The sequence below is a fragment of the Anomaloglossus baeobatrachus genome, chromosome 11 (genome assembly GCF_048569485.1).
Source record: "Anomaloglossus baeobatrachus isolate aAnoBae1 chromosome 11, aAnoBae1.hap1, whole genome shotgun sequence".
NCBI lineage: Eukaryota > Metazoa > Chordata > Amphibia > Anura > Aromobatidae > Anomaloglossus > Anomaloglossus baeobatrachus.
This window is the reverse complement of record NC_134363.1, coordinates 58,475,945-58,502,221: the sequence shown is the minus strand read 5'-3', so window position 1 is coordinate 58,502,221 and position 26,277 is coordinate 58,475,945. Positions and strand designations below refer to the sequence as shown.

At 49.9% G+C, this 26,277-nt stretch overlaps 1 protein-coding gene across 5 annotated transcripts in view; it reads left to right on the top strand.

Moving 5' to 3' along the window:
* Positions 1-26,277, top strand: part of CNOT3 (CCR4-NOT transcription complex subunit 3) — a 160,921-nt gene that overhangs the window by 23,211 nt on the left and 111,433 nt on the right. For 3 of the 5 annotated variants that reach the window (XM_075329018.1, XM_075329017.1, XM_075329014.1), the window contains exons 2-6: positions 14,160-14,222; positions 18,597-18,627; positions 18,740-18,806; positions 19,095-19,169; positions 20,580-20,647. In XM_075329018.1, coding sequence (XP_075185133.1) covers positions 19,145-19,169; positions 20,580-20,647 — 93 coding nt within the window. In that variant the 5' untranslated portion in view covers positions 14,160-14,222; positions 18,597-18,627; positions 18,740-18,806; positions 19,095-19,144. The remainder of the gene's footprint in view (positions 1-14,159; positions 14,223-18,596; positions 18,628-18,739; positions 18,807-19,094; positions 19,170-20,579; positions 20,648-26,277) is intronic. The other 2 variants (XM_075329016.1, XM_075329015.1) reach the window with 2 other exon arrangements.

Below are 26,277 nucleotides of genomic sequence, written 5' to 3'. Positions count from 1 at the left end.
CGGTTTCCTCTGATGATCAGCAATCTTTAAGTCTGACCACAGATTCTCAGTTGGATTAAGGTCTTGGTTGTGACCCGGTCACTCCAATACATTTACACGTTTCCCCTTACACCACTCGAGTGTTGCTTTAGCAGTAGCTTTGGGTCATTGTCTTCTTGGAACCTCTGTCCCAGTCTCAAATCCCTGACAGACTGAAACAACAGGTTTTACTTATGAATATCTCTGTATTTCGCAACATCCATCTTCCCCTCGACTCGAACCACTTTTCCTGTCCTTGCTCCCGAAAAACATCCCCACAGCATGATGCTGCCACCACCATGTTTCACTGTGGGGATGATGGTTTTTGGGGTGATGAGCTGTATTGGTTTGGCACAGCCAGTTCACATTGGTGGCAAAATAGTTAAGTTGCTCTCATTTGATCACAGCACTTTCCATTATACATTTGGGGAGTCTCGCACATGTATTTTGGCAAATTCAAAACAAGCCTTCCAATTTTTGGCTGTAAGTAAAAGTTTTATCTCTGTCCACTCCTCCACAAAGGCCAGCTCTGTGGAAGATATGGCTTATTGTGGTCGTGTGGATAGTCTAGTCTCTGTTTGGGAACTCTGGAGCTCTTTCAGGGTTACGTTTATGGTAGTGTCACACATAGCGACGCAGCAGCGATCACGACGGGCGACCTGACCTTATCAGGATCGCTGCTGCGTCGTTACATGGTCGCTGGTGAGCTGTCAAACAGGCAGATCTTACCAGTGACCAGCCCCCAGCGACGCGTGGAAGCGTAACTAAGGTGAATATCGGGTAACCAAGGAAAGCACTTCTCTTGGTTACCCGATATTTACCTTAGTTACTAGCGTCCGCCGCTCTCACGCTGCCAGTGCCGGCTCCCTGTTTCCTGCACTCCTAGCCAGAGTACACATCGGGTTAATTACCCGATGTGTACTCCAGCTACGTGTGTAGGGAGCCAGCACTGGCAGCGTGAGAGCGGCGGATGCTAGTAACTAAGGTAAATATCAGGTAACCAAGGAAAGGGCTTCTTGGTTACCCGATGTTTACCGTGGTTACAGCTTACCGCAGGCTGCCAGACGCCGGCTCCCTGCTCCCTGCTCGCTTCAGTTCGTCACTCTCTCGCTGTCACACACAGCGATGTGTGCTTCACAGCGGGAGAGCAACGTCCAAAAAATGAAGCAGGACATTCAGCAACGACCGGCGACCTCACAGCAGGGACCAGGTCGTTGCTGGATGTCACACACAGCGACAGCGACTGGACGTCGCTGCTACGTCACAGAAAATGGTGACTTAGCAACAACGTCGTTGTCGTCGTCACTATGTGTGACACCACCTTTAGTCTCTGTGCTGCTTCTCTGATTAATGCCCTCTTTGCCCAGGCTGAGATTTTGGTAGGCGACCCTCTCTTGGCAGGTTTGTTGTGCTACTGTGTTCTTTCCATTTGATAATTGGATTTGATGGTGCTCCGGGGATCATCAGGGATTGGGATTTTTTTTTTTTTAGATCCCCAACCCTGACTTGTACTTCTCATAACTTTGTCTCTGGATTGTTTGGAGATCTCCTTGGTCTTCGTGGTGGTGTTTGGAGCTTCCCTTGTTCTTTGTGGTGGTGTTTGGAGCTTCCCTTGGTCTTCGTGGCGGTAATTGGAGCTTCCCTTGGTCTTCGTGGCGGTGTTTGGAGCTTCCCTTGGTCTTCGTGACGGTGTCTGGAGCTTCCCTTGGTCTTCGTGGCGGTGTCTGGAGCTTCCCTTGGTCTTCGTGGCGGTGTTTGGAGCTTCCCTTGGTCTTCGTGGCGGTGTTTGGAGCTTCCCTTGGTCTTCGTGGCGGTGTTTGGAGCTTCCCTTGGTCTTCGTGGCGGTGTTTGGAGCTTCCCTTGGTCTTCGTGGCGGTGTTTGGAGCTTCCCTTGGTCTTCGTGGCGGTGTTTGGAGCTTCCCTTGGTCTTCGTGGCGGTGTTTGGAGCTTCCCTTGGTCTTCGTGGCGGTGTTTGGAGCTTCCCTTGGTCTTCGTGGCGGTGTTTGGAGCTTCCCTTGGTCTTCGTGGCGGTGTTTGGAGCTTCCCTTGGTCTTCGTGGCGGTGTTTGGAGCTTCCCTTGGTCTTCGTGGCGGTGTTTGGAGCTTCCCTTGGTCTTCGTGGCGGTACTTGGAGATCTCCTTGGTCTTCGTGGCGGTGCTTGGAGATCTCCTTGGTCTCCGTGATGTTGCAGCCTCTGTGGCATGTCAGAAAAGGTGTGTATATACTGACAGACTCTGGGACACTTAGATTGCACACAGGTGGAGATCCATTCACTGAGCATCTGATTAAGGCCTAAGACACATGAAAATCGGAGCGAGTGGAATGTGATAAAACATTGCATTCCACTCGGACCAATATTGGTCCGATGTGCCAGCACCCATGAGCGATTATTTTCTCGGCCCCAATCGGACTGAGAAAACAATCGGAGCATGCTGCAACTATAATGTGAGACTTTCTCTCGCACCCATTCAAGTCTATGGGGCGAGAGAAAGATCGCATTGCACTCACAGTACATTGGTGTACTGCGAGTGTAGGGCAAGAATGGCAATAGCTGGGAGAGAGGGAGATAAATCCCTCCTGCCCCTCCTCAGCGCCGGCCCGTCCCCCGCAGCATTCGGTCCGATCGCATGATTGGACTTCAGTCACCGGGACACTTGGCTCTGCTTTGCTAGCAGCGTGAGCCGAGTGTCATGCGAGGCAGGGCTGTGGAGTCGGTAAGCCAAACCTTCGACTCCGACTCCTCAAATTCTCTTGCACCGACTCCGGCTCCGACTCCGACTCCGGCTCCTACATATATTGCTTATAGTTAGGTGAAAAATTTATTGTAGTACATGAATATGTGTATGTGAACATCAGACATTTAATAATTTTTATGATACAATAATCAAGATATTTGGATAGAACATAAAATATATTTATTGGAATACAACTTTAGAACACAAAAAACTGTAATAAATTGTAAATATGTAATACACTATGTAATATACAGTAGATTACATATATATCTTGTGTGTGTGTGTATATATATATATATATATATATATATATATATATATATAATTACATATTTACAATTTATTAGTTTTTTGTGTTCTAAAGTTGTATTCCAATAAATATTTTATGTTCTATCCAAATATCTTGATTATTGTATCATAAAAACAATTAAATGTCTGATGTTCACATTGTACTACAATAAATTTTTCACTTAAATATAAGCATTATACTAAATGTTATTATTTAGTAAAATATTCAGCACATTCTGCATTGCACTCCTGTCCCCAATTTATTATATATTTTAGGAGTCGGAGTCGGTGCATTTTATACCGACTCCGACTCCACCAAAATGAGCTCCGACTCTGACTCCACGACTCCGACTCCGACTCCACAGCCCTGATGCGAGGATCGCATTAGTCCCGTGTAGCCCCAGCTTAATGAAGATAATTGCTTACACCAGACATTTGTACAGGTTTCATAGCAAAAGGGTGAATACATATGGCAATTTTTTATTTATTTTATCCCAGAAATTCAATTTTTGGCTAGGGTTGTAATGTAAAAAAAAAAGTTACAAAATAAACTTTTGCAAGGCACTGTATATGGTAATTAAGGCTTTGATGTATGGCAACTGTGGCATCGGTCATCCATAGACCTTCATGTTAAATGATTCTGTTTAAGGCTGCTTTCACACATCAGTTTTTGGCATCAGGCACGATCCGGTGGATCCGGCAAAAAAACGGATCAGTTGCATCAGTTTTTGCCATCAGTTCCTTCAGTTTTTTGACAGATCCGGTGTGATACTGAGCATGCACAGTTCATAAAAACGGTTCCGGCGTCCGGATCCGTTTTTTGCCGGATCCGGCATCCATAGGCTTCCATTATAAAACACGCCGATCCGGCACGATCCGTTTTTTTTTGCCGGACACAAAAACGTTGACTTCAACGTTTCATCCGGCCGCCGGACAAGTAAATTTTGACGTATCCGGCAAAAAAAACGGATGAAACGCAAGGCCATCCGGCACAATCCAGGGCTAATGAAAGTCTATGGGGGAAAAAACGGATTGGGCGGCAACAGACGCCGGATCCGTTTTTCTTTGTCGCTCCTAATTGGGAGACCCAGACAATTGGGTGTATAGGCTATGCCTCCGGAGGCCGCACAAAGTATTACACTAAAAGTGTAAAGCCCCTCCCCTTCTGCCTATACACCCCCCGTGCTCCCACGGGCTGCTCAGTTTTTATGCTTTGTGCGAAGGAGGCAGACATGCACGCACAGCTCCACAGATTGGTCAGCAGCAGCTGCTGACTATGTCGGATGGAAGAAAAGTGGGCCTATATAGGGCCCCCAGCATGCTCCCTTCTCACCCCACTTTTGTTGGCGGTGTTGTTAAGGTTGAGGTATCCATTGCGGGTACGGAGGCTGGAGCCCACATGCTGTTTTCCTTCCCCATCCCCCTCAGGGCTCTGGGTGAAGTGGGATCCTATCGGTCTCCAGGCACTGAGACCGTGCTTCGTCCACAACTCCTGTGGAGCCTGCTGGATAGGAGCCGGGTACCGTTCAGGGACATGGCCCTGCTACGTGGAGGTACTCTGTATCCCTGTGGGGACCGCGCACAGCAACACTTCAGCTTTGCTGGGTGTGCTAGTGCACCGGGGACCGCGGCGCTGACCGGGTTAAAATGTGCCATTACACACTCAGCGTTGCTGAGTGTGTTTATGTATAGGGACTGCCGCGCTGACCGCCGCTGCCACGGAACACTGCGGCGCGGCTGGGACTTGTAGTGCGCCGGGGACTTCCGCGCTAGCGCGCTTATACGGCGGCCGCGCTTATTACTCGAGTCCCCGGCTTTTTGCGGCCTAGTCTCTTTTCCTCCCGCCCTCAGCCCTGACAGGCAGGGGAAGGGCGGGAAGCTGCACAGAACGAGCAGCACTGAGGGCTGGAGCATGCTTTGCATACTCCACCCCTCTCACTGTGCACAGTGCGGCTCCAGTTCCCGCACTTTCTGGGCCACGCCCACGACTCCCTCCTCTCCTCAGGACGCCGGCAGCCATTCCTGTCAGCTCCTCGGACGCAGCAGAGGGGGACAAAGTCTGGGAGACCCAGGCAGGGACTTGGGTGGCCTCACAACCGCTTTAAGCGGGTGGTAAGCAGCACCTGTGGTGCTATCCCCATTGTGCAGTAGTGTAACTATACAGTATATGTTTATGGTATATACTTTACACTGTATGGTGCACAGTTGATTTCTGGCTATATACCCTATTGTGTTGCTCAGGGAAGATAATAGCATGGCGCCCACAAAAGGCAGGGGTGCCAAAACACAGGCTTATTATGCTGCCTGCGCCGCATGTACGACCCCGCTACCGGCAGGTTCCACTGACCCTCATTGTGTACAGTGCTCGGGCCCTGTGACACTTACTCAGCCAGAGCCTCTGCTAAGAGGGGCCCAGGGGGAGCCACCTGCTGACAATGTCCAGGTGACGGGGACAGAGTTTGCAAAACTCTCTGAGACTATGGCTAAGATACTAGAAGCCTTGCAGTCCAGGCCGATATCTCAGCACAGGGACTCTGTTGAATCTTTGTTCCCTGGCCCCCCTCAGTTGGACCAACAATGTCCTCCCGGGGTATCTCATAGATCCCAGGCTGAGGGTTCTGACACAGACCCCAGCCCCAGACCGACTAAGCGAGCTCGCTTAGATTTTCACTCGACATCATCATATTGTTCAGGGTCTCAGCGAGGGGAATCTCGGGTTGATGAAGCGGAAACAGTTGATCAGGATTCTGATCCTGAGGGCGCTCTCAATCTTAATACTCCAGACGGGGACGCCATAGTGAACGATCTTATTGCGTCCATCAATCAAATGCTGGATATTTCTCCCTCAGCTCCTCCGGCAGAGGAGTCGGCTTCTCAGCAGGAGAAATTCCGTTTCAGGTTCCCCAAGCGTACACAGAGTATGTTTCTGGACCACTCTGATTTCAGAGAGGCAGTCCAGAATCACCATGCTTGTCCAGATAAGCGTTTTTCTAAGCGTCTTAAGGATACACGTTATCCTTTTCCCCCTGACGTGGTTAAAAGTTGGACTCGGTGTCCCAAAGTGGATCCTCCAATCTCCAGACTGGCGGCTAGATCCATACTTGCAGTGTAAGATGGGGCTTCACTCAAAGATGCCACTGACAGGCAGATGGAGCTCTGGTTGAAATCCATCTATGAAGCTATCGGCGCTTCTTTTGCCCCAGCATTCGCAGCTGTATGGGCGCTACAAGCTATCTCAGCAGGTCAAGCGCAAATTGAAGCAGCCACATGCACGTCCGCGCCACAAGTGGCGTCCATTACCACTCAGACCTCGGCATTTGCGTCTTACGCTATTAATGCTGTCCTGGACTCTGCGAGCCGGACGGCGGTTGCAGCCGCCAATTCGGTGGTACTCCGCAGGGCCTTGTGGCTACGGGAATGGAAGGCAGATTCTGCTTCCAAAAAGCGCTTAACCAGTTTGCCAATTTCTGGCGACAGATTGTTTGGCGAGCGTTTGGATGAAATCATCAAACAATCCAAGGGAAAGGATACATCCTTACCCCAGCCCAAACCGAACATACCCCAACAGAGGAGAGGGCAGTCGAGGTTTCGGTCCTTTCGGGGCGCGGGCAAGTCTCAATTCTCCTCGTCCAAAAGGCCTCAGAAAAATCAGAGGAACTCCGATTCATGGCGGTCTAACTCACGTCCTAAAAAGACCGCCGGAGGTGCCGCTACCAAGGCGGCTTCCTCATGACTTGCGGCCACTTCACACCGCATCCTCGGTCGGTGGCAGGCTCTCCCGCTTTTGCGACATATGGCTGCCACAGGTACAAGACCGTTGGGTGAGAGACATTCTGTCTCACGGTTACAGGATAGAGTTCAGCTCTCGTCCTCCGACTCGATTCTTCAAAACATCTCCGCCTCCCGAGCGAGCCGATGCTCTTCTGCAGGCGGTAGGCACTCTAAAGGCGGAAGGAGTGGTGGTCCCTGTGCCTCTTCAGCAACAGGGTCACGGTTTTTACTCCAACCTGTTTGTGGTTCCAAAGAAAGACGGGTCTTTCCGTCCTGTCCTGGACCTGAAACTGCTCAACAAACACGTAAAGACCAGGCGGTTCCGGATGGAATCCCTCCGCTCCGTCATCGCCTCAATGTCCCAAGGAGATTTCCTCGCATCGATCGATATCAAAGATGCTTATCTCCACGTACCGATTGCTCCAGAGCATCAGCGCTTCCTGCGCTTCGCCATAGGACACGAACACCTTCAGTTCGTGGCACTGCCGTTCGGCCTGGCGACAGCCCCACGGGTTTTCACCAAGGTCATGGCTTCAGTAGTAGCGGTACTCCACTCTCGGGGTCACTCAGTGATTCCTTACTTGGACGATCTGCTGGTCAAGGCACCCTCTCAAGAGGCATGCCAACACAGCCTCAACGCTACTCTAGAAACTCTCCAGAGTTTCGGGTGGATTATCAATTTTCCAAAGTCAAATCTGACACCGGCCCAATCGCTAACATATCTTGGCATGGAGTTTCATACTCTAGCAGCGATAGTGAAGCTCCCGCTGAACAAACAGCGTTCACTACAGACAGGAGTGCAATCTCTTCTGCAGGGCCAGTTGCACTCCCTGAGGCGCCTCATGCACTTCCTAGGGAAGTTGGTAGCAGCAATGGAGGCAGTTCCTTTTGCGCAGTTTCATCTGCGTCCTCTTCAATGGGACATCCTACGCAAATGGGACAGGAATCCGACGTCCCTCGACAGAAACGTCTCTCTTTCTTAGGCAACCAAAGCTTCTCTTCGGTGGTGGCTTCTTCCCACTTCACTATCGAAGGGGAAATCCTTTCTACCCCCATCCTGGGCGGTGGTCACGACGGACGCGAGTCTGTCAGGGTGGGGAGCAGTTTTTCTCCACCACAGGGCCCAAGGTACGTGGACTCAGCAAGAGTCCTCACTCCAGATCAATGTTCTGGAGATCAGGGCAGTGTATCTTGCCCTGAAGGCGTTCCAGCAGTGGCTGGAAGGCAAGCAGATCCGAATTCAATCGGACAACTCCACAGCGGTGGCTTACATCAACCACCAAGGCGGGACACGCAGTCGGCAAGCCTTCCAGGAAGTCCGACGGATTTTGATGTGGGTGGAAGCCACGGCCTCCACCATCTCCGCAGTTCACATCCCGGGCGTGGAAAACTGGGAAGCAGACTTTCTCAGTCGCCAGGGCATGGACGCAGGCGAATGGTCCCTTCACCCGGACGTGTTTCAGGAGATCTGTTGCCGCTGGGGGATGCCGGACGTCGACCTAATGGCGTCCCGGCACAACAACAAGGTCACTGCATTCATGGCGCGATCTCACGATCACAGAGCTCTGGCGGCAGACGCCTTAGTTCAGGATTGGTCGCAGTTTCAACTCCCTTATGTGTTTCCTCCTCTGGCACTGTTGCCCAGAGTGTTACGCAAGATCAGGGCCGACTGCCGCCGCGCCATCCTCGTCGCTCCAGACTGGCCGAGGAGGTCGTGGTACCCGGATCTGTGGCATCTCACGGTCGGCCAACCGTGGGCACTACCAGACCGACCAGACTTACTGTCTCAAGGGCCGTTTTTCCATCTGAATTCTGCGGCCCTGAACCTGACTGTGTGGCCATTGAGTCCTGGATCTTAGCGTCCTCAGGATTATCTCAGGAGGTCATTGCCACTATGAGACAGGCTAGGAAACCAACGTCCGCCAGGATCTACCACAGGACGTGGAAAATATTCCTGTCATGGTGCTCTGCTGGGAGTTTTTCTCCCTGGCCATTTGCCTTGCCCACTTTCCTGTCTTTTCTTCAGTCCGGATTAGAAAAGGGTTTGTCACTCGGCTCCCTTAAGGGACAAGTCTCTGCGCTCTCTGTGTTTTTTCAGAAGCGCCTGGCCAGGCTTCCACAGGTACGCACGTTCCTGCAGGGGGTTTGTCACATCGTTCCTCCTTACAAACGTCCGTTGGAACCCTGGGATCTGAACAGGGTGCTGCTGGTTCTTCAGAAACCACCGTTTGAGCCAATGAAAGATATTTCTCTCGCACGCCTTTCACAGAAAGTGGTTTTCCTAGTAGCAATCACTTCACTTCGGAGAGTGTCGGAGCTCGCAGCTCTGTCATGCAAAGCCCCCTTCCTGGTGTTTCACCAGGACAAGGTGGTTCTGCGTCCGGTTCCGGAATTTCTCCCTAAAGTAGTATCCCCCTTTCATCTGAATCAGGATATCTCCTTACCCTCTTTTTGTCCTCATCCAGTTCACCAATGTGAAAAGGATTTGCACTTGTTAGATCTGGTGAGAGCACTCAGGTACTACATTTCTCGTACGGCGCCGCTGCGCCGCTCGGATGCACTCTTTGTCCTTGTCGCTGGCCAGCGTAAAGGGTCACAGGCTTCCAAATCAACCCTGGCTCGGTGGATCAAGGAACCAATTCTCGAAGCTTACCGTTCTGCGGGGCTTCCGGTTCCCTCACGGCTGAAAGTCCATTCTACCAGAGCCGTGGGTGCGTCCTGGGCTTTGAGGCACCAGGCTACGGCTCAGCAGGTGTGTCAGGCGGCTACCTGGTCGAGCCTGCACACTTTCACGAAACACTATCAGGTGCATACCTATGCTTCGGCAGATGCCAGCCTAGGTAGGCGAGTCCTTCAGGCGGCGGTTAGCCACCTGTAGGCCGGAGCCGTTACGGCTCTATTATGAGGTATTATTTACCCACCCAGGGACTGCTTTTGGACGTCCCAATTGTCTGGGTCTCCCAATTAGGAGCGACAAAGAAGAAGGGAATTTTGTTTACTTACCGTAAATTCCTTTTCTTCTAGCTCCAATTGGGAGACCCAGCACCCGCCCCTGTTTTTTTGTGTACACATGTTGTTCATGTTGAATGGTTTCAGTTCTCCGATATTCCTTCGGATTGAGCTTACTTTAACCAGTTTATAATTGTTTTTCCTCCTTCTTGCTTTTGCACCAAAACTGAGCAGCCCATGGGAGCACGGGAGGTGTATAGGCAGAAGGGGAGGGGCTTTACACTTTTAGTGTAATACTTTGTGCGGCCTCCGGAGGCATAGCCTATACACCCAATTGTCTGGGTCTCCCAATTGGAGCTAGAAGAAAAGGAATTTACGGTAAGTAAACAAAATTCCCTTCTTTCATGTTTTTGCTGGTTTGTGCCTGATGGCAAAAAAACTGATGTGTGAAAGCAGCCTAAGGGTATGTGCGCACTAGGCGTTTTTTTCACGCTGCGTTTTTATGTGCGTTTTTGTCTAAAAAACGCACCCGCGGCTAAAAAAACGCGGCAAAAACGCACGTGTTTTTGCCGCGATTTGGTGCGTTTTTTGCTGCGTTTTTGCTCACTGCGTTTTTAATCAGTGCACAATGCCATTAAAGATTGTTGATGAAAAAAAAAAAAAAAAAAGGTCTGATGTCATTTCCTTCTTCAAAATGTTCATTGTATGCAGGAGAGCAGACAGCTGCAGAACTAGTGTATGCAGGAGAGCAGACAGCAGCTGCAGAACTACAAGTCTCAGCATCCTCCATTCACTAGTGTATGCAGGAGAGCAGACAGCAGCTGCGGAACTACAAGGCTCAGCATCCTCCATCCAGGACTGTATGCAGTTTTTTGCCCAAAAAGAAAAAAAAAATGACGTGGGCTTCGCCATATTTTTGTATGCTAGCCGGGTACAGCAGGCAGGTACGGGCTGCCCCCAACCCCCAGCTGCCTATTTGTACCCGGCTGGGAACCAAAAATATAGAGAAGCCCTTTTTTTTTAATTATTTCATGAAATAATTAAAAAAAAAAAATGACGTAAGCTTCGCCTAATTTTTGAGTCCAGCCGGGTACAACTAGGCAGCTGGGGATTGGAATCCACAGTGCAGGGTGCCCATGCTTTCTGGGCACCCCCACTGCGAATTGCAGTCCGCAGCCACCCCAGAAAATGGCGCTTTCATAGAAGCGCCATCTTCTGGCGCTGTATCCAACTCTTCCAGCTGCCCTGAAGCCGGGTGGCTAGCTAGGTAATAATGGAGTTAGGGCTAGCTGTATATTATCAGCTAGCCCTAAGCCCGAAATTCATGGTGTCACGCCAATATTAGACATGGCCACCATGAATTTCTAGTAATGATAAAAAAAAAACACAACACAGAGAAAAATATTTTTATTAGAAATAAAACACAACACAATTAGTGACTCCATCTTTATTGAAATAAACCCCCCTCCGCAGTAATCCTGGGTCAGGGTCCCGCGCCGTCCAATCAGGATCCAATATCATCTGATCGGTTTGCTGGAAGGCAAAGCGATCAGATGATGTGTCAGGATCAAGTGCCTGAATCACATGACACAGCAGCTGATTGTATAAAAGCCGGTTATACAATCAGCTGAAGCATCAGTGCAAAAAAAAAAAATAATACTCACTTATGTGCTGTGCTGATTACCGGCAGCTCCTGGAGCGATCGATTGGACAGGAGTCTGATCCTATACGATCGCTGCCGGTAATCAGCTGATGAAGTCCCCTGACGGCAGGATCAGCTGATAGCCGGGCGCGAAAAAGCCGGCGACACCGCGATCAGCTGATGCGTCAGGTGACTGCATCAGGTGATCCACCGCCAGGTCCTGCAAGCAAGGTCCTGCCCCGGGGAGACTGCACACCGCCAGAGCGGCGGTACCAGGAGGAGATGGGAGCGGGCATGGCATCGGGACCCTGCAGACAGGTGAGTATATGACATTTTTTTTTTTCTACTGTTCACTTTGTTTTTCGCCGCTGCCTCCACCTCCTGCCTGTACATGGCGCCGCACGGAGCTGACATGCACAGGACGGGAGGTGGAAGCAGCGGTGACGGTACCGGGAGGATTCATGCTTCTGTGTTTACCAACAGAAGGAATCCTCTTCCTGTACACGTCACTGTAGTGCCCACCCCTTGCGTTTATAGCTGCGTTTTTAGTCATAGAAACGCGGCTATATGCGTTTTTCATTGCGTTTTTAACATCTCATTGAATTCAATGAGTGAAAAACGCAGTGGAAAACGCAGAAATAATTGACATGCTGCGTTTTTGTGGTCACCACAAAAACGCAGCTAAAAAAAAACGCTGTGTGAGGACAGCACTTCTGAAAACCCATTGACATTGCTGGGGAAGCAATGTCACTGCGTTTTCAGCACAAAAACGCGGTAAAAAACGCCGCTAAAAACGCGGCAAAAAAGCCTAGTGCGCACAAGGCCTAATTCATTTTTTTTTGTTTTTTTTACTGGATCCTGCAAGGTACATTTCATAGTTTCCTCATCTACTCCAGCTTTGTTTTCTTGGGAGTGGGGGAGGGTAGTATACTGTCTAGAAGGAGGAAACAAGCCATGTATTCGTATATATTTTTTTGCCTGTGGACACGTTAACTTGTATGTTGGAAAGTTTCCTGCTGCAAATGCTAACCATATGGCAAAAATCACAGTGTGAACATAGTCTTAGGTGAGAGATTGGGGCTCCCTCCACCCTTTGGGAATTTCCTCCCAGGACAAATATTCTCTCATCTGGGGGGATTTGCCCACCGCTCTTTTTTTTTTTTTATTTCTTTCTTTTATAAAACACACAATTTTATTGGAGTTTTTTTTTTCATTCAGTTTTTGGAGCCAAAGCCAGAGGTGGTGTTTACAGGAGTTAAGAAGATATTCCCCTACTATATTCTGCTGATATTTTCTAAAATAAAAATATGCATAAAACTAACCCACAGTTCCCAGGCGGGATTACTCTGCTCAAGGCAATATATCGGCCAGAGCTGGGGGCCGTTATCGCTCTCAGACTCCATCCACACATCCATCAGCCATTAAATAAAAGAATTGAGGAGTGCAACATCCCCCCACCAGCCTCACTGCTCTACGATTTCTGGGGAGTTTTAGGGGGGTGCTCTCTTGATTGACTGTTCAGACCTGAGGCGCCGCTGAGCCAAACTGTGCGCTTTCCAATGCTGAAATATGAACCCGCCTTGAAGACGCCCCCCCCGACACTGAAGCTGGCCCGAGTCGTGAGCAAGCAGGCAACTCCAGCTTCATAGCAGCACTTACAAGCTCAACAGAAAAGAGCTTGTAAGCTCTGAACATGTTTGGCCATTGCCGCTAGACTGCAGCGCTAGCTGGCAAGGGAGTGAACCATAGACACAAAAATGGAGCACATTGTCAAGAGGGGGGAGGAATTATTATAATTCGTTTTTTTTTTTGTGGGGGGGGGGGTTCAATCACCAACCCATCATTGAAAATGGGAATATCCCTTTAACTTTACCTTCTATGGTATTTTGTTTAGTGTAGACTTTCTACTTGCAGTTGGTTCATCTGTAATCTGACCCATGACATCCCCGGCTCTTCTATTGATTAGCCGGCCTAGCACGATGCCATCGTTGTGTTTTTGCTGCACATGTGACATTGCGCCAGGCCGGCTAATCAATAGAAGAGCCAGGCGTGCAGAGGTGGTTCGTAGGGCTGCCTTATAGCGGGTACAGATTACTGACTTGGACTTGGCCTTTTATATCGATTCCCCAGAACTTACCGTATATATGATGGATACAAAAGTTCCTGGTTGTATCTATTGCAATCAGGATCAAAAATACTGTTCTATTCATTGATGGCTAAGAGGACTAGAATTGGGATAGGGGCAGACAGCTACAGATTCTCCTATCCTAGAGAATTGGACTGATTATGCTGATGACACTCCCATCAGGCTCTGATCAGAGTGTCCGCTTAGTGTGATCTGATTCTCCTGGAAGAGAAGAAGATGGAGAACAAAATTTCTCCCCGCGGAAATCACTAAGTGTCATCCCAGTGCAGACCGATGATTTCCACAGACGCATACACTTGCATGGCCGAGTGCTTCCAAATCTCTGATCAAACTTTGTTTGTGGGGGGAGGAATTGCTTCATGTAAGACCACTCTCCACACTCCACTCTCTGACATGGGAGTTGCCCCCTAGACTTAACAGTAGTCCGAGCGCAATCTGATGTTTCGCTGGATCACATTTGATTTGTAAATACAAAATACATACAATGTGTCATTAGTGTTACTTTTTATGTGACATTGCAGATTAACTTGTATCAGTATCTTTATATAGGGCCGCATTGTATGATGCCTCCTAAGTAACATCCAGTAATCCTGTTTCTTTTTTTTCGTAGGCAGGTGGTGTACCAATGCACTTGGGAGAACTGTTGTCCGTGAGCCTAAAATCGCAACAGACGGTGAGTTTGCGGTAGTATTGTTGTTCTGCATCATCTTAGTTTTGAGAATGGAGAACTGTGTGCTAATATTCTAATACATACAAGTAGCCAGTGCTTCATGCAGGGACATTTGTCCCCAACTTCCTACCCGATAGCACTAGAGTAGAGTCGTGGACTCATCTTGGATGATTCGTTCTTTTACAACACTGGCAGTTTCAGCATCATTGTGTTTGGAGAGCCTATACCCCAGCTGCATAGTGACGTGCTGTGTGGCCTCAAACCTAGCACATTGGTTCCCGTTAGTTTTAAAGGCTGCGAACACTTTGGCATGTTTATGGTTTTGTTTCCTGAATGCAAATTTCTGACTAGCCTTCATTAAAAATGTCCTACCCCTGTTGTTGTGGTATAGTCTGTGTAACTCCTTCAACATAGCCGGCTATTCTGCTGCTTCTGACACACGTCTCTGGCCTTCCAGCTCCCTTCTGTCTGCGTTGAAGCTGGTTCAGATCAGCGTATAATTGGTCCTTGTGCTGTAACAGCTGGCATGTACAGTAACAAGTGTAAGTTAATGTAGTAGTTGAATGTTTTTAAACATGGACAGATTGTGTGCAAAAATCACGCCATGCGCTACTTTAATAGTTTTGCTGATCAGACGTGGCCATTATAAGTATATGGGTGGGTAAAAAAAAAACAGTCTGTTTTTTCAATTCCATTGCAGTTATTGAGACTATTTTGGATTTTTTTTAATTCATTTATTGATTTGATTATGGATGTATATAAAATGGACATATGGATTGTATATGGATGACAATATAGAAGAAAAACTGACTACTTTGCATACTTTTGTGTGTTCCTGGCCTTATAGTTATCAGATGGGAGGAAGGGGAAGGTTGTATTTGGTAGATCATTGTGTGGAAAGGGGGAAAAGCATCCAAGTTTTATGGAGGGCATATCACACAAGCAGTACTGTATCAAAATATAAGCACAAAACACCAACAGAAATGAGAGTCCTCATGGGATGTAGAAAGGGAATATAAAAAGGAGTTTGTCATCCCAAAATGGAAATTAAAGTAATTAACATTTATTTAGGGCACGAGTGGCAGAGAAATCAACTTTTATTTCATGGCCACCGTTACACCCTCCAATTTGCATACAGAGCACTTTCCCAGATCTGGATTACCCAGGTTGAAAGCTGCTTAGACTCTGTGTGTAGACTGCGTGTGCGCACTGACACTGCAGGAGCTTATCAGCACTCGCACAGTGCCAATGCAGGCATGCTCTGATTCCTGACTCCACAGAAGCCAATTTATCCCTACACTTCCAAGATGTATCAGGGACCAAAGCGCGCCTGCACTGAAACTGTGCGCTCTGATGACCTCCTCGCAGCACTCTCTTCTTAATGAATCAGAAGTGGCGTAGGGCTCTCTGCTCCTCGCTACTAACCTTACTCTAGTCAGGGACAGGAGTAAGATACCGCCAAACATCAAAGTTTAGGCAAACGTTTTGTGACTTTTTAAAACTTACCCTTATTTATAGCATAAAAGCTTTGGTGAATCAGGGTGTGTGTGTGTGTGTGTGTGTGTGTGTGTGTGTGTGGCCTGTGTGTGTGTGTGTGTGTGTGTGTGTGTGAGGCCTGTGTGTGTGTGTGTGTGTGTGAGGCCTGTGTGTGTGTGTGAGGCCTGTGTGTGTGTGTGTGTGGCCTGTGTGTGTATGTGTATGAGGCCTGTGTGTGTGTGTGTATGAGGCCTGTGTGTGTGTGTGTATGAGGCGTGTGTGTGTGTGTGTGTGTGTGTGTGTGTATGAGCCTTGTGTGTGTGTGGCCTGTGTGTGTGTGTGTATGAGGCCTGTGTGTGTGTGTGTGTGTGTGTATGAGGCCTGTTTGTGTGTGTGTGTGTGTATGAGGCCTGTTTGTGTGTGTGTGTGTGTATGAGGCCTGTGTGTGTGTGTATATGAGGCCTGTGTGTGTGTGTATATGAGGCCTGTGTGTGTGTGTGTGTGTGTATGAGGCCTGTTTGTGTGTGTGTGTGTGTATGAGGCCTGTGTGTGTGTGTATATGAGGCCTGTGTGTGTGTGTATATGAGGCCTGTGTGTGTGTGTGTGTGTGTGTATGAGGCCTGTTTGTGTGTGTGTGTGTGTATGAGGCCTGTGTGTGTGTGTATGAGGCCTGTGTGTGTGTATGAGGCCTGTGTGTGTGTGTGTATGAGGCCTGTGTGTGTGTGTGTGTGTGTGTGTGTGTGTGTGTGTGTGTGTATGAGGCCTGTGTGTGTATGAGGCCTGTGTGTGTGTATGAGGCCTGTGTGTGTGTGTGAGGCCTGTGTGTGTGTGTGTGTGTGTATGAGGCCTGTGTGTGTGAGGCCTGTGTGTGTGTGTGTGTGTGTATGAGGTGTGTGTGTGTATGAGGTGTGTGTGTGTGTGTATGTGTATGAGGCCTGTGTGTGTGTGTGTGTATGAGGCCTGTGTGTGTGTGTGTGTGTATGAGGTGTGTGTGTGTGTGTATGTGTATGAGGCGTGTGTGAGGCCTGTGTGTGTGTGTATGAGGCCTGTGTGTGTGTGTATGAGGCCTGTGTGTATGAGGTGTGTGTGTGTGTATGAGGCCTGTGTGTGTGTATGAGGCCTGTGTGTGTGTGTGTGTGTGTGTGTGTGTGTGTGTATGAGGCCTGTGTGTGTGTGTGTGTGAGAGGCCTGTGTGTGTGTGTATGAGGCGTGTGTGTGTGTGTGTGTACCGTTATTAAATCCTCACCTCTGTTCTCCAGCATGACGCTGCTTCTAATTCTATTGTTTCCTGCTTGTTGCCCACATTACCAGCCACCTCCTGTAGTCTATCAGCAATGGCCAGGCTTCCTGTCTGGGAGTGCGGTGCATACAAGCCCTTTCCAACAGAGCTTGTAAACGCAGATCATACCAGATCTGAACCTGGCCAGATCACAGAATCCGTCCAGCTGCAGAGGTAAAGCTACCTCTGCCCACAGTGTGGAAGAGCACACAGCGGTGCGACAATGATACTGATTAGACCTGTCAGTCAATCGTGAGTGCATTTCTTCCCCCCCCAAAGGAGTCAGAGGAACATTGTGCTCCTGAAACTAAATATTGAGGTCATCCCTTCATGCAGTATTTTTTTACTCCACAGTCAAAAGAGCTCATTTTCTCTATCGCTTCATTGGGGGACACAGGAAACGATGGGGTGTATGCTGCTGGCACTAGGAGGCTGACACTATGCAAATAAAAAGTTGGCTCCTCCCACGTAGTATACACCCACCGATCGGAGCTGAGGAGATCAGTTTTTGCTTAGTGTCCGAGGAAGTTAGACACGCAGGGGCTTGTCCTGAGGTGATCCTGGATCCATCCTGGAAGGCGAGCGAAGACATCTCGACAGTCGTCCCGGGCATAGTTAAAGGGAGACCGGAAGGGTACCTCTCCATCCCAGGTACGGTCTTCGTCCTCCTACCCCACAATCGGGCTCGGGAGTGAGAGAGTTTGGGGAGGGGGGGCAGGACCCTCCGCCTTTATCAGCGACGTCGCCTTTTCCTCACTGCAGATGCACCTCGAACACTCTTCTGTGTTGGAGGGGCCGGGTACACTGCCAGACAGACACGGAAGACAACAGTAGTGGCGGACGGACCCCACTCTGTGCGACCGGTCTCTATGTGGGAGAGCAGGGTGAGCGATTACACCCTGTCGCCCGACGAGCTGTGTCTGAAAAACAAAGGGAAAACATTAATAAAAGCAAAAACCTGAGGGGCTGAGAGCAGCCCCTGCGTGTCCAACCTCCTCGGACACTAAGCAAAAACTGATCTCCTCAGCTCCGGTCAGTGGGTGTATACTACGTGGGAGGAGCCAACTTTCTTATTTGCATAGTGTCAGCCTCCTAGTCCCAGCAGCATACACCCCATGGTTTCCTGTGTCCCCCAATGAAGGCTCAGAGAAAGATTTTACGGTGAGTACCCAAAATCTACTTTTTCCAATGCTACTTTTGGGATCTTGTGCACGCACTCGCAGCAGCTGTGGATTGTCAGTTTTGTGGGCCTTGCTCACAGTGTAGCCTTTATGCATTTTGTAGTGACTATGCTCAGCTTGCAATACCCGGCCCAGCCGCTGGGTCTCCTTACCTGTGTGAAGAGACCCGGCGGCGTTACCCGGCATTGCAATCCGTGGTTCATCATTCCACTGTAAAAGCCGCATGATAATCCGTCCCTTTTTCAGGTTATTATAGTGCATTTCATGGTAATATTTGTGGTCTCTGCAAGGTAAAATTTTCGGCATTCAGCTAGTTCCCCTAATAGTCGCACCTATATCTCTCTCTACGACGGTAGCATCAATGCCAATTAACCAGCACTTTTCCAGAAAGCCAGGAACCAGAAATGACCTCAGCTGATAGCTATTTTCTCTTGCTTGCAGCTTCAAGTGTAGGATCCTGCCTGCTAAGTAGGTAGGTATATCTCAGCAGGTGCGCCTGCTCCCCCCGTCCCCGCACCATGAAGACTATCCCGATATTATGAAAGGAAAGCTAAGTAGGATCCTTGTCTCTCTCTTTTTGTCAGGCGATCACTGGGTATCTCTCAGGTCTGTGTGATCAAGTCACTCGGCCTCTGCTGAGCAAGTGGAAAGGTAAAAGCCAAGAAGCCAAGAATCAGCCGCTGTTCACATTCAGACGCTGCGATTTACAAAATGAAATAACTTTTTTTTTCTTCTTCTAATAAGTGAAGTCTGGCCTTAACAATAGTGATCATTAGCACTAATATTTATTTCTATAGCGCCAACATAGTCCACAGTGCTTTACATAGCAAAAGGGGATCCACATAAAATGCATCAGATCTTTGCTGAATATACACTGTTAAATACTTTTTAACTTCTCGGATACTGACCTTTAATCCAGACTTTTCTTCTATTTCACAGCATCCTGCCTTTATAAAGTATGAAGAAAACCCATCTCTAGTGAAGGAAACATGGCGGATAAGAGAAAACTACAGGGTAAGTGGCTTGGTTTCAAAGCTGGAGCATTCGGCAGCACTATTGTCTTCGGCCTTCTCCATACTGGAGGGTATATACCTAGTTGGTTTTAATGTGAAAATTCCTATACTGGTTTTTTTTTAAGCAGGGACAATGTCCTGTGATCCGCAGGAATATATCACAGTAGTTGAATAAAGGAAGACTTTTGTGTACTCACTGTAAAATCTTTCTCGAAACACTCATTGGGGGATACAGGACCATGGGTTGCGATCCCTCAACCCATGGTCCTGTGTCCCCCAATGAGGCGAGAAAGAAAAATACATTTCTCTCTCGCCTTATTTGGGGACACAACCATAGTCCTGTGTCCCCCAATGAAGGCTCAGAGAAAGATTTTACGGTGAGTACACAAAAATCTGCCTTTGCATGCCAAAAATGGGTGCAGTGTTTATGTGAGTAACACTGCTCCATCCCCAGGCATTGACTGGTTTAAAGGGATTGTTTATGACTTGAGGTTGACGGCTAATCCTTAGGATAGGTGTTTAGAGCGACCTTCCGCCCTGCAACTGAAAGTGACTATTCATCTCCCCTCTATGTCCCCCTTAGCTGCTGCCTCCTTTGCTCAGATCAGTGGCCCGTTCCTCCTGCTTCCAAGATATCGGCCTCAGTTGCATATGGAGTGCTAAATGTAAACCATACCTTCCCTGGCTTTCCTGTGCTGTGAGATAGGAAAAGCAGGGGGAGAGGTGGTTTACATTTACTATCGGAGAATGGCCCACAAATCGGCAGCTAAGGCTGCTTTCACACATCCGGTTTGGGCTGAGCGGCACAATCCGGCTCAAAAACCTATGCAACGGATGCGGTGAAAAAAACTGATCCGTTGCATACGTTTTTCCATGCGGCCCGTCCGGTTTTTGACGGATGCGGCTTGATACTAAGCATGCGCAGTACAAAAAAATGCATCCGGCGGCCGGATGCGTTTTTTGCCGCATCCGGCATCCATAGGCTTGCATTGTGAATCGCGCCGGATCCGGCGCAATGCGTTTTTTTTTCGCCGCACAAAAAAAGTGCCAGGCAATGTTTCATCCGGTCACCACATGGGCTAAATATGCCGCATCTGGCAAAAAACGGACGCAACGCAAGGCCATGCGGCACAATACGGCGCTAATGCAAGTCTATGCGGGAAAACCGCAACCGGCGGCAAAAAAAAACAAACTGTTGCGTTTTTTCTGTAGAGCGCCGTATTGTGCCGCTCAGCAAAAAACGGATGTGGGAAAGCAGCCTAATTCCATGCAAGCCCACCTGTACGAAAGGTGCATTTGTATGGTGGGATGGTCAGCGGTGCAAAATTTCCGCCTCCATGAAAAGGGTTGTCTCATTAAGACTTGATCAATACAAGAAGAAAACTTCATTCATTCATTTATCTATTTTTAGGCGAGATTGATCGGTGTTTGAAAAAGGTATCAGAAGGGGTGGAGCAGTTTGAAGATATTTGGCAAAAGGTAAAATAAAACAAAATTTGCATTTTAAAAAATCACTATTAATCAGGGGAAGTATGAGGCAAATGCTGTGAGCTCAGGAGTCCTCCTGCCTCAGATTAAGCAACATAAACCAATAGATTTGGTGCGGATCATCTGGTCCTTCAACTGAGCCACTCGTACAAACCGCCTCTTACCACCAAGCATCCGCAACTCTTCTTTATGCTCAGCAAGTCCAGCACTAGGTCACATGGATGTCACGCCGCAACAGTGACATTGGGGCAGGGCTGCTTCATTAAAGGAGCCCCGGATCATGTCAGGTAAGAGCTGATTCTCAGGGCTCCTATCCAGCCGCCACAGACTGACTTGTCGGATGGAGACCAGGTCCTGCAGAATCATGTCTCACCAACCCTGGTGACTGGTGGCCATCTTTCCCCTGAAAAATTGAGCAACAGGGCCCAAGCCGGTTTTGGGGCCTAAACAGCCTAAACCTTTTTTAGGGTCCTGTAGCACTAAACTGCATCACGAAAATAAAAGTGGAATCTTGTTTTACCCATTTCCACAGTATATGGGCCTGATATTTAGCCGTACGTGGCACTTGGGCCCACCGCTCCACCAGCGTCAGAGGGGCTGTAACTGTCATCTGCGCTGACGGCTAGGAATGGAGGCGACCTCTGATTCTGATCACTTTACAGTAACTAAATGTACATAACAAACCTCTTCCAGCCCCACAGTAGACAATGTCGTCCATGGGTGCTTGTCCTTTACCACACAGTGGCGTGTGAATGCCGAAAAAATGCATGTAATTTTTAATGTACAAAAGTATAATAATGCGCTCCATCAAGTTGCCTCAATCTCCGTTGCTGAAGTTGGTGTTCCGTCATTCTCTCCAAAATTGGTACCGGGGGGTGGGGACACCCTGTTGGATGTCTGAACAATGCGTCCCCTGTCCTTCTATCGGTGTGGGGTTGAGCAGTGTCGGTGACATCTGTGCTGTGTCCATCTCCCAGCAGATCACTGGCACCGCTTAGACTTTTCCCATGCCAATAGCGGCGGAAAATGGTGGAATAAAATTGTTGCGCCAATTGACTACTACTAATGTAGGAACAATACACTAAAAAAAAAAACCGAAGCGCCATAATTCAAACAGTTTTCACCAGAATTTTGCCATGAAACGATTTGAAACATCACAAAGTTTTATGCATCTCAGGGTAATTCTTATGCCAGGTTCGCCCACTTTTTGGAAATGGCTTCTTTTTAATTCTTGATTTCTTTGTCGCTCCATTGGGAGACCCAGACAATTGGGTGTATAGCTTCTGCCTCCGGAGGCCACACAAAGTATTACACTTTAAAAAGTGTAACCCCTCCCCTCTGCTATACACCCTCCCGTGCATCACGGGCCCATCAGTTTTATGCTTTGTGTTGAAGGAGGCACACATGCACGCAAGCTCCACAATTTAGTCGGCAGCAGCTGCTGACTATATCGGATGGAAGAAAAGAGGGCCCATAACAGGGCCCCCAGCATGCTCCCTTCTCACCCCACTCTGGTCGGCGGTGCTGTTAAGGTTGAGGTACCCATTGCGGGTACAAAGGCTGGAGCCACATGCTGTTTTCCTTCCCCATCCCTTAGGGGCTCTGGGTGAAGTGGGATCCTAAACGGTCACCAGGCACTGGGACCGTGCTCCCTCCGCAGCCCCTGGGGGAATCTGCTGGACAGGAGACCGGGTATCGTCAGGGACAGGCCCTGCTACTCTGAGGTACTCTGTGTCCCCTTGGGGACGTCGCATAGAGCGCCTGTCTGTTGGACGCTGCAGCAGCTGCTGGTTGTGTTTGTGCGCCGGGACTACCGCGCTGACCGCGCTTGTTTGCCGGCCGCGCTTATAACTTGAGTCCCCGGCTTTTGCGGCCTAGTACCACATATTCCCGCCCCCGGGCCTGCCAGTCAGGGGTAAGGGCGGGACGCTGCACTGGACGTCAGCGCTGAGGGCTGGAGCATACTTAGTATCCTCCTCCCCCCTCACTGAGCACCGTGGGGCACCAGATTCCCGCACTTTCTAAGGCACGCCCACGGCTCCCTCCTCCTCTCAGAACGCTGGCAGCCATTTCTATCAGCACTTCTGACGCCGGAGCACTTCAGAGACGAGCTCCACAGCTCTGGGAGCCCAGGCAGGGAGTCTGGTGGTCACACAAACGCTGAGGGCGGTTGGTAAGCCGCACCTGTTACTAGGTGCTTACCCCCCTGGGTGCCGAAGTGTATATTTATATGCTTATATTGTATACATTTACTCTGTACGGCCGCACTATTGCTTGGCTATATACCCTCTCTGATTGCTCTAAGAGGAGACAACAGCATGTCGTCCGCAAAAAGCAAGGGTGCCAGGGCACAGGCTTACTTTGCAACCTGTACCTCATGTGCGGCTATGCTACCTGCAGGTTCCACCTACCCTCATTGTGTGCAATGCTCGGCCCCTGTGACACTCACTCAGCCGGAGCCGCTGCCACTGGTGGGACCCTCGGCCCAGGTGGAACCACCTGTTACCACTGTCCAGGTGACAGGGACAGAGTTTGCTGTATTCGCTGACAAACTTTCTGAGTCTATGGATAAATGGTCTGCTAAGATACTAGAAGCTTTGCAGTCCAGGCCTGTAACACAGGCCCCGGGCACTGTTGAACCTTTTCACTCAGACCCCCCTCGGTCGGCGCAGCGAAGTGCTCCTGGGGTGACTCATAGGTCCCACGGTGAGGACTCTGACACGGACCGCAGTCACAGACCGCCTAAGCGGGCTCGCCGGGAGCTTCCCTCGACTTCATCACAGTGTTCAGGGTCTCAGCATGAGGACTCTCTGGAGGATGAAGCGGAGGTGGCAGATCAGGGCTCTGATTCTGACGCCGCTCTCAACCTTGATACACCTGAAGGGGACGCCATAGTAAACGACCTTATAGCGTCCATCAATCAGGTGTTGGATCTTTCTCCTCCAACTCCTCAGATTGAGGAGTCAGCTTCTCAGCAGGAGAAATTCCATTTTAGGTTTCCCAAACGTACACGGAGTGCGTTTCTTGATCACTCCGACTTCAGAGATACAGTCCAGAAACACCGAGCTTTTCCAGATAAGCGCTTTACTAAGCGCCTTAATGACACACATTATCCCTTCCCCCCTGACGTAGTCAAGGGTTGGGCTCAGTGTCCCAAGGTGGATCCTCCAATCTCTAGACTGGCGGCTAGATCTGTAGTTGCAGTGGCAGACTGTGCATCACTCAAGGATGCCACTGACAGGCAAATAGAGCTCCTGATGAAATCCATCTATGAAGCTATCGGCGCGTCCTTTGCTCCGGCATTCGCAGCCGTATGGGCACTCCAAGCTATCTCAGCTTGTCAGTCTGAGATTAATGCAGTCACACGTGCATCTACTCCGCAGGTTGTGTCCTTAACCTCTCAGGCAACGGCGTTTGCGTCCTACGCCATGAATGCTGTCCTGGACTCTGCGAGCCGTACAGCGGTAGCATCCGCCAATTCAGTGGCAGTCCGCAGGGCCATGTGGCTACGCGAATGGAAGGCAGACTCTGCTTCCAAAAAGTTCTTAACCGGTTTGCCATTTTCTGGCGACCGCCTGTTTGGCGAGCGATTGGATGAAATCATTAAACAATCCAAGGGAAAGGACTCGTCCTTACCCCAGTCCAAACCAAACAGACCTCCACAACGGAAGGTACAATCGAGGTTTCGGTCCTTTCGGCCCTCAGCCAAGTCTCAATTCTCCTCGTCCAACAGGCCACAGAAGGGTCAGAGGAACTCCGATTCATGGCGGTCTAAGTCACGTCCTAAAAAGACCGCCGGAGGAACCGCTCCCAAAGCGGCCTCCTCATGACTTTCGGCCTCCCCAAACCGCATCCTCGGTCGGTGGCAGGCTCTCCCGCTTTTGCGACACCTGGTTGCCACATGTCCAAGACCGATGGGTGAGAGACATTCTGTCTCACGGTTACAGGATAGAGTTCCGCTCTCGTCCTCTGACTCGTTTCTTCAGAACATCTCCGCCCCCCGAGCGAGCCGATGCTCTTCTTCAGGCGGTGAGCACTCTGAAGGCAGAAGGAGTGGTGATCCCTGTTCCCCTTCAGCAATGGGGTCACGGTTTTTACTCCAACTTGTTTGTGGTGCCAAAAAAGGACGGATCTTTCCGTCCCGTTCTGGACCTCAAACTGCTCAACAAACACGTGAAAACCAGGCGGTTCCGGATGGAATCTCTCCGCTCCGTCATCGCCTCGATGTCCCAAGGAGACTTCCTAGCATCAATCGACATCAGGGATGCTTATCTCCACGTGCCGATTGCACCAGAGCATCAGCGCTTCCTGCGTTTCGCCATCGGGGACGAACACCTTCAGTTCGTGGCGCTGCCTTTCGGCCTGGCGACAGCCCCTCGGGTCTTCACCAAGGTCATGGCAACAGTGGTAGCAGTCCTACACTCTCAGGGACACTCGGTGATCCCTTACTTAGACGATCTCCTTGTCAAGGCCCCCTCTCGGGTGGCATGCCAACACAGCCTGAACATTGCTCTGGAGACTCTCCAGAGATTCGGGTGGATCATCAATTTCCCAAAGTCAAAATTGACACCGACCCAATCGCTGACATATCTCGGGATGGAGTTTCATACTCTCTCAGCGATAGTGAAACTTCCGCTGGACAAACAGCGTTCACTACGGACAGGGGTGCAATCTCTCCTGCGAGCCCAGTCGCACCCCTTGAGGCGCCTCATGCACTTCCTAGGGAAGATGGTGGCAGCAATGGAGGCAGTTCCATTTGCGCAGTTTCATCTGCGTCCACTTCAATGGGACATTCTCCGCAAATGGGACAGGAAGTCGACGTCCCTCGACAGGAACGTCTCCCTTTCTCGGGCAGCCAAGGCCTCCCTTCAGTGGTGGCTTCTTCCCACTTCTTTGTCGAAGGGGAAATCATTCCTACCCCCATCCTGGGCTGTGGTCACGACGGACGCGAGTCTGTCAGGGTGGGGAGCGGTCTTTCTCCACCACAGGGCTCAGGGTACCTGGACTCAGCCAGAGTCCTCCCTTCAGATCAATGTGCTGGAGATAAGGGCAGTGTATCTAGCCCTAAAGGCGTTCCAGCCGTGGCTGGAAGGCAGGCAGATCCGAATTCAGTCGGACAACGCCACGGCGGTGGCATACATCAACCACCAAGGCGGCACACGCAGTCGGCAAGCCTTCCAGGAAGTTCGGCGGATTCTGCTGTGGGTGGAAGCCACAGCCTCCACCATCTCCGCAGTTCACATCCCGGGCGTAGAAAACTGGGAAGCAGACTTTCTCAGTCGCCAGGGCATGGACGCAGGGGAATGGTCTCTTCACCCGGACGTGTTTCAAGAGATCTGTTGCCGCTGGGGGAAGCCGGACGTCGACCTAATGGCGTCCCGGCACAACAACAAGGTCCCGGCATTCATGGCACGGTCTCAAGATCACAAAGCTCTGGCGGCAGACGCGTTAGTTCAGGATTGGTCGCAGTTTCGGCTGCCTTATGTATTTCCTCCTCTGGCACTGCTGCCCAGAGTATTACGCAAGATCAGATCCGACTGCCGCAGCGCCATCCTCATCGCCCCAGACTGGCCGAGGAGGTCGTGGTACCCGGATCTGTGGCATCTCACGGTGGGTCAACT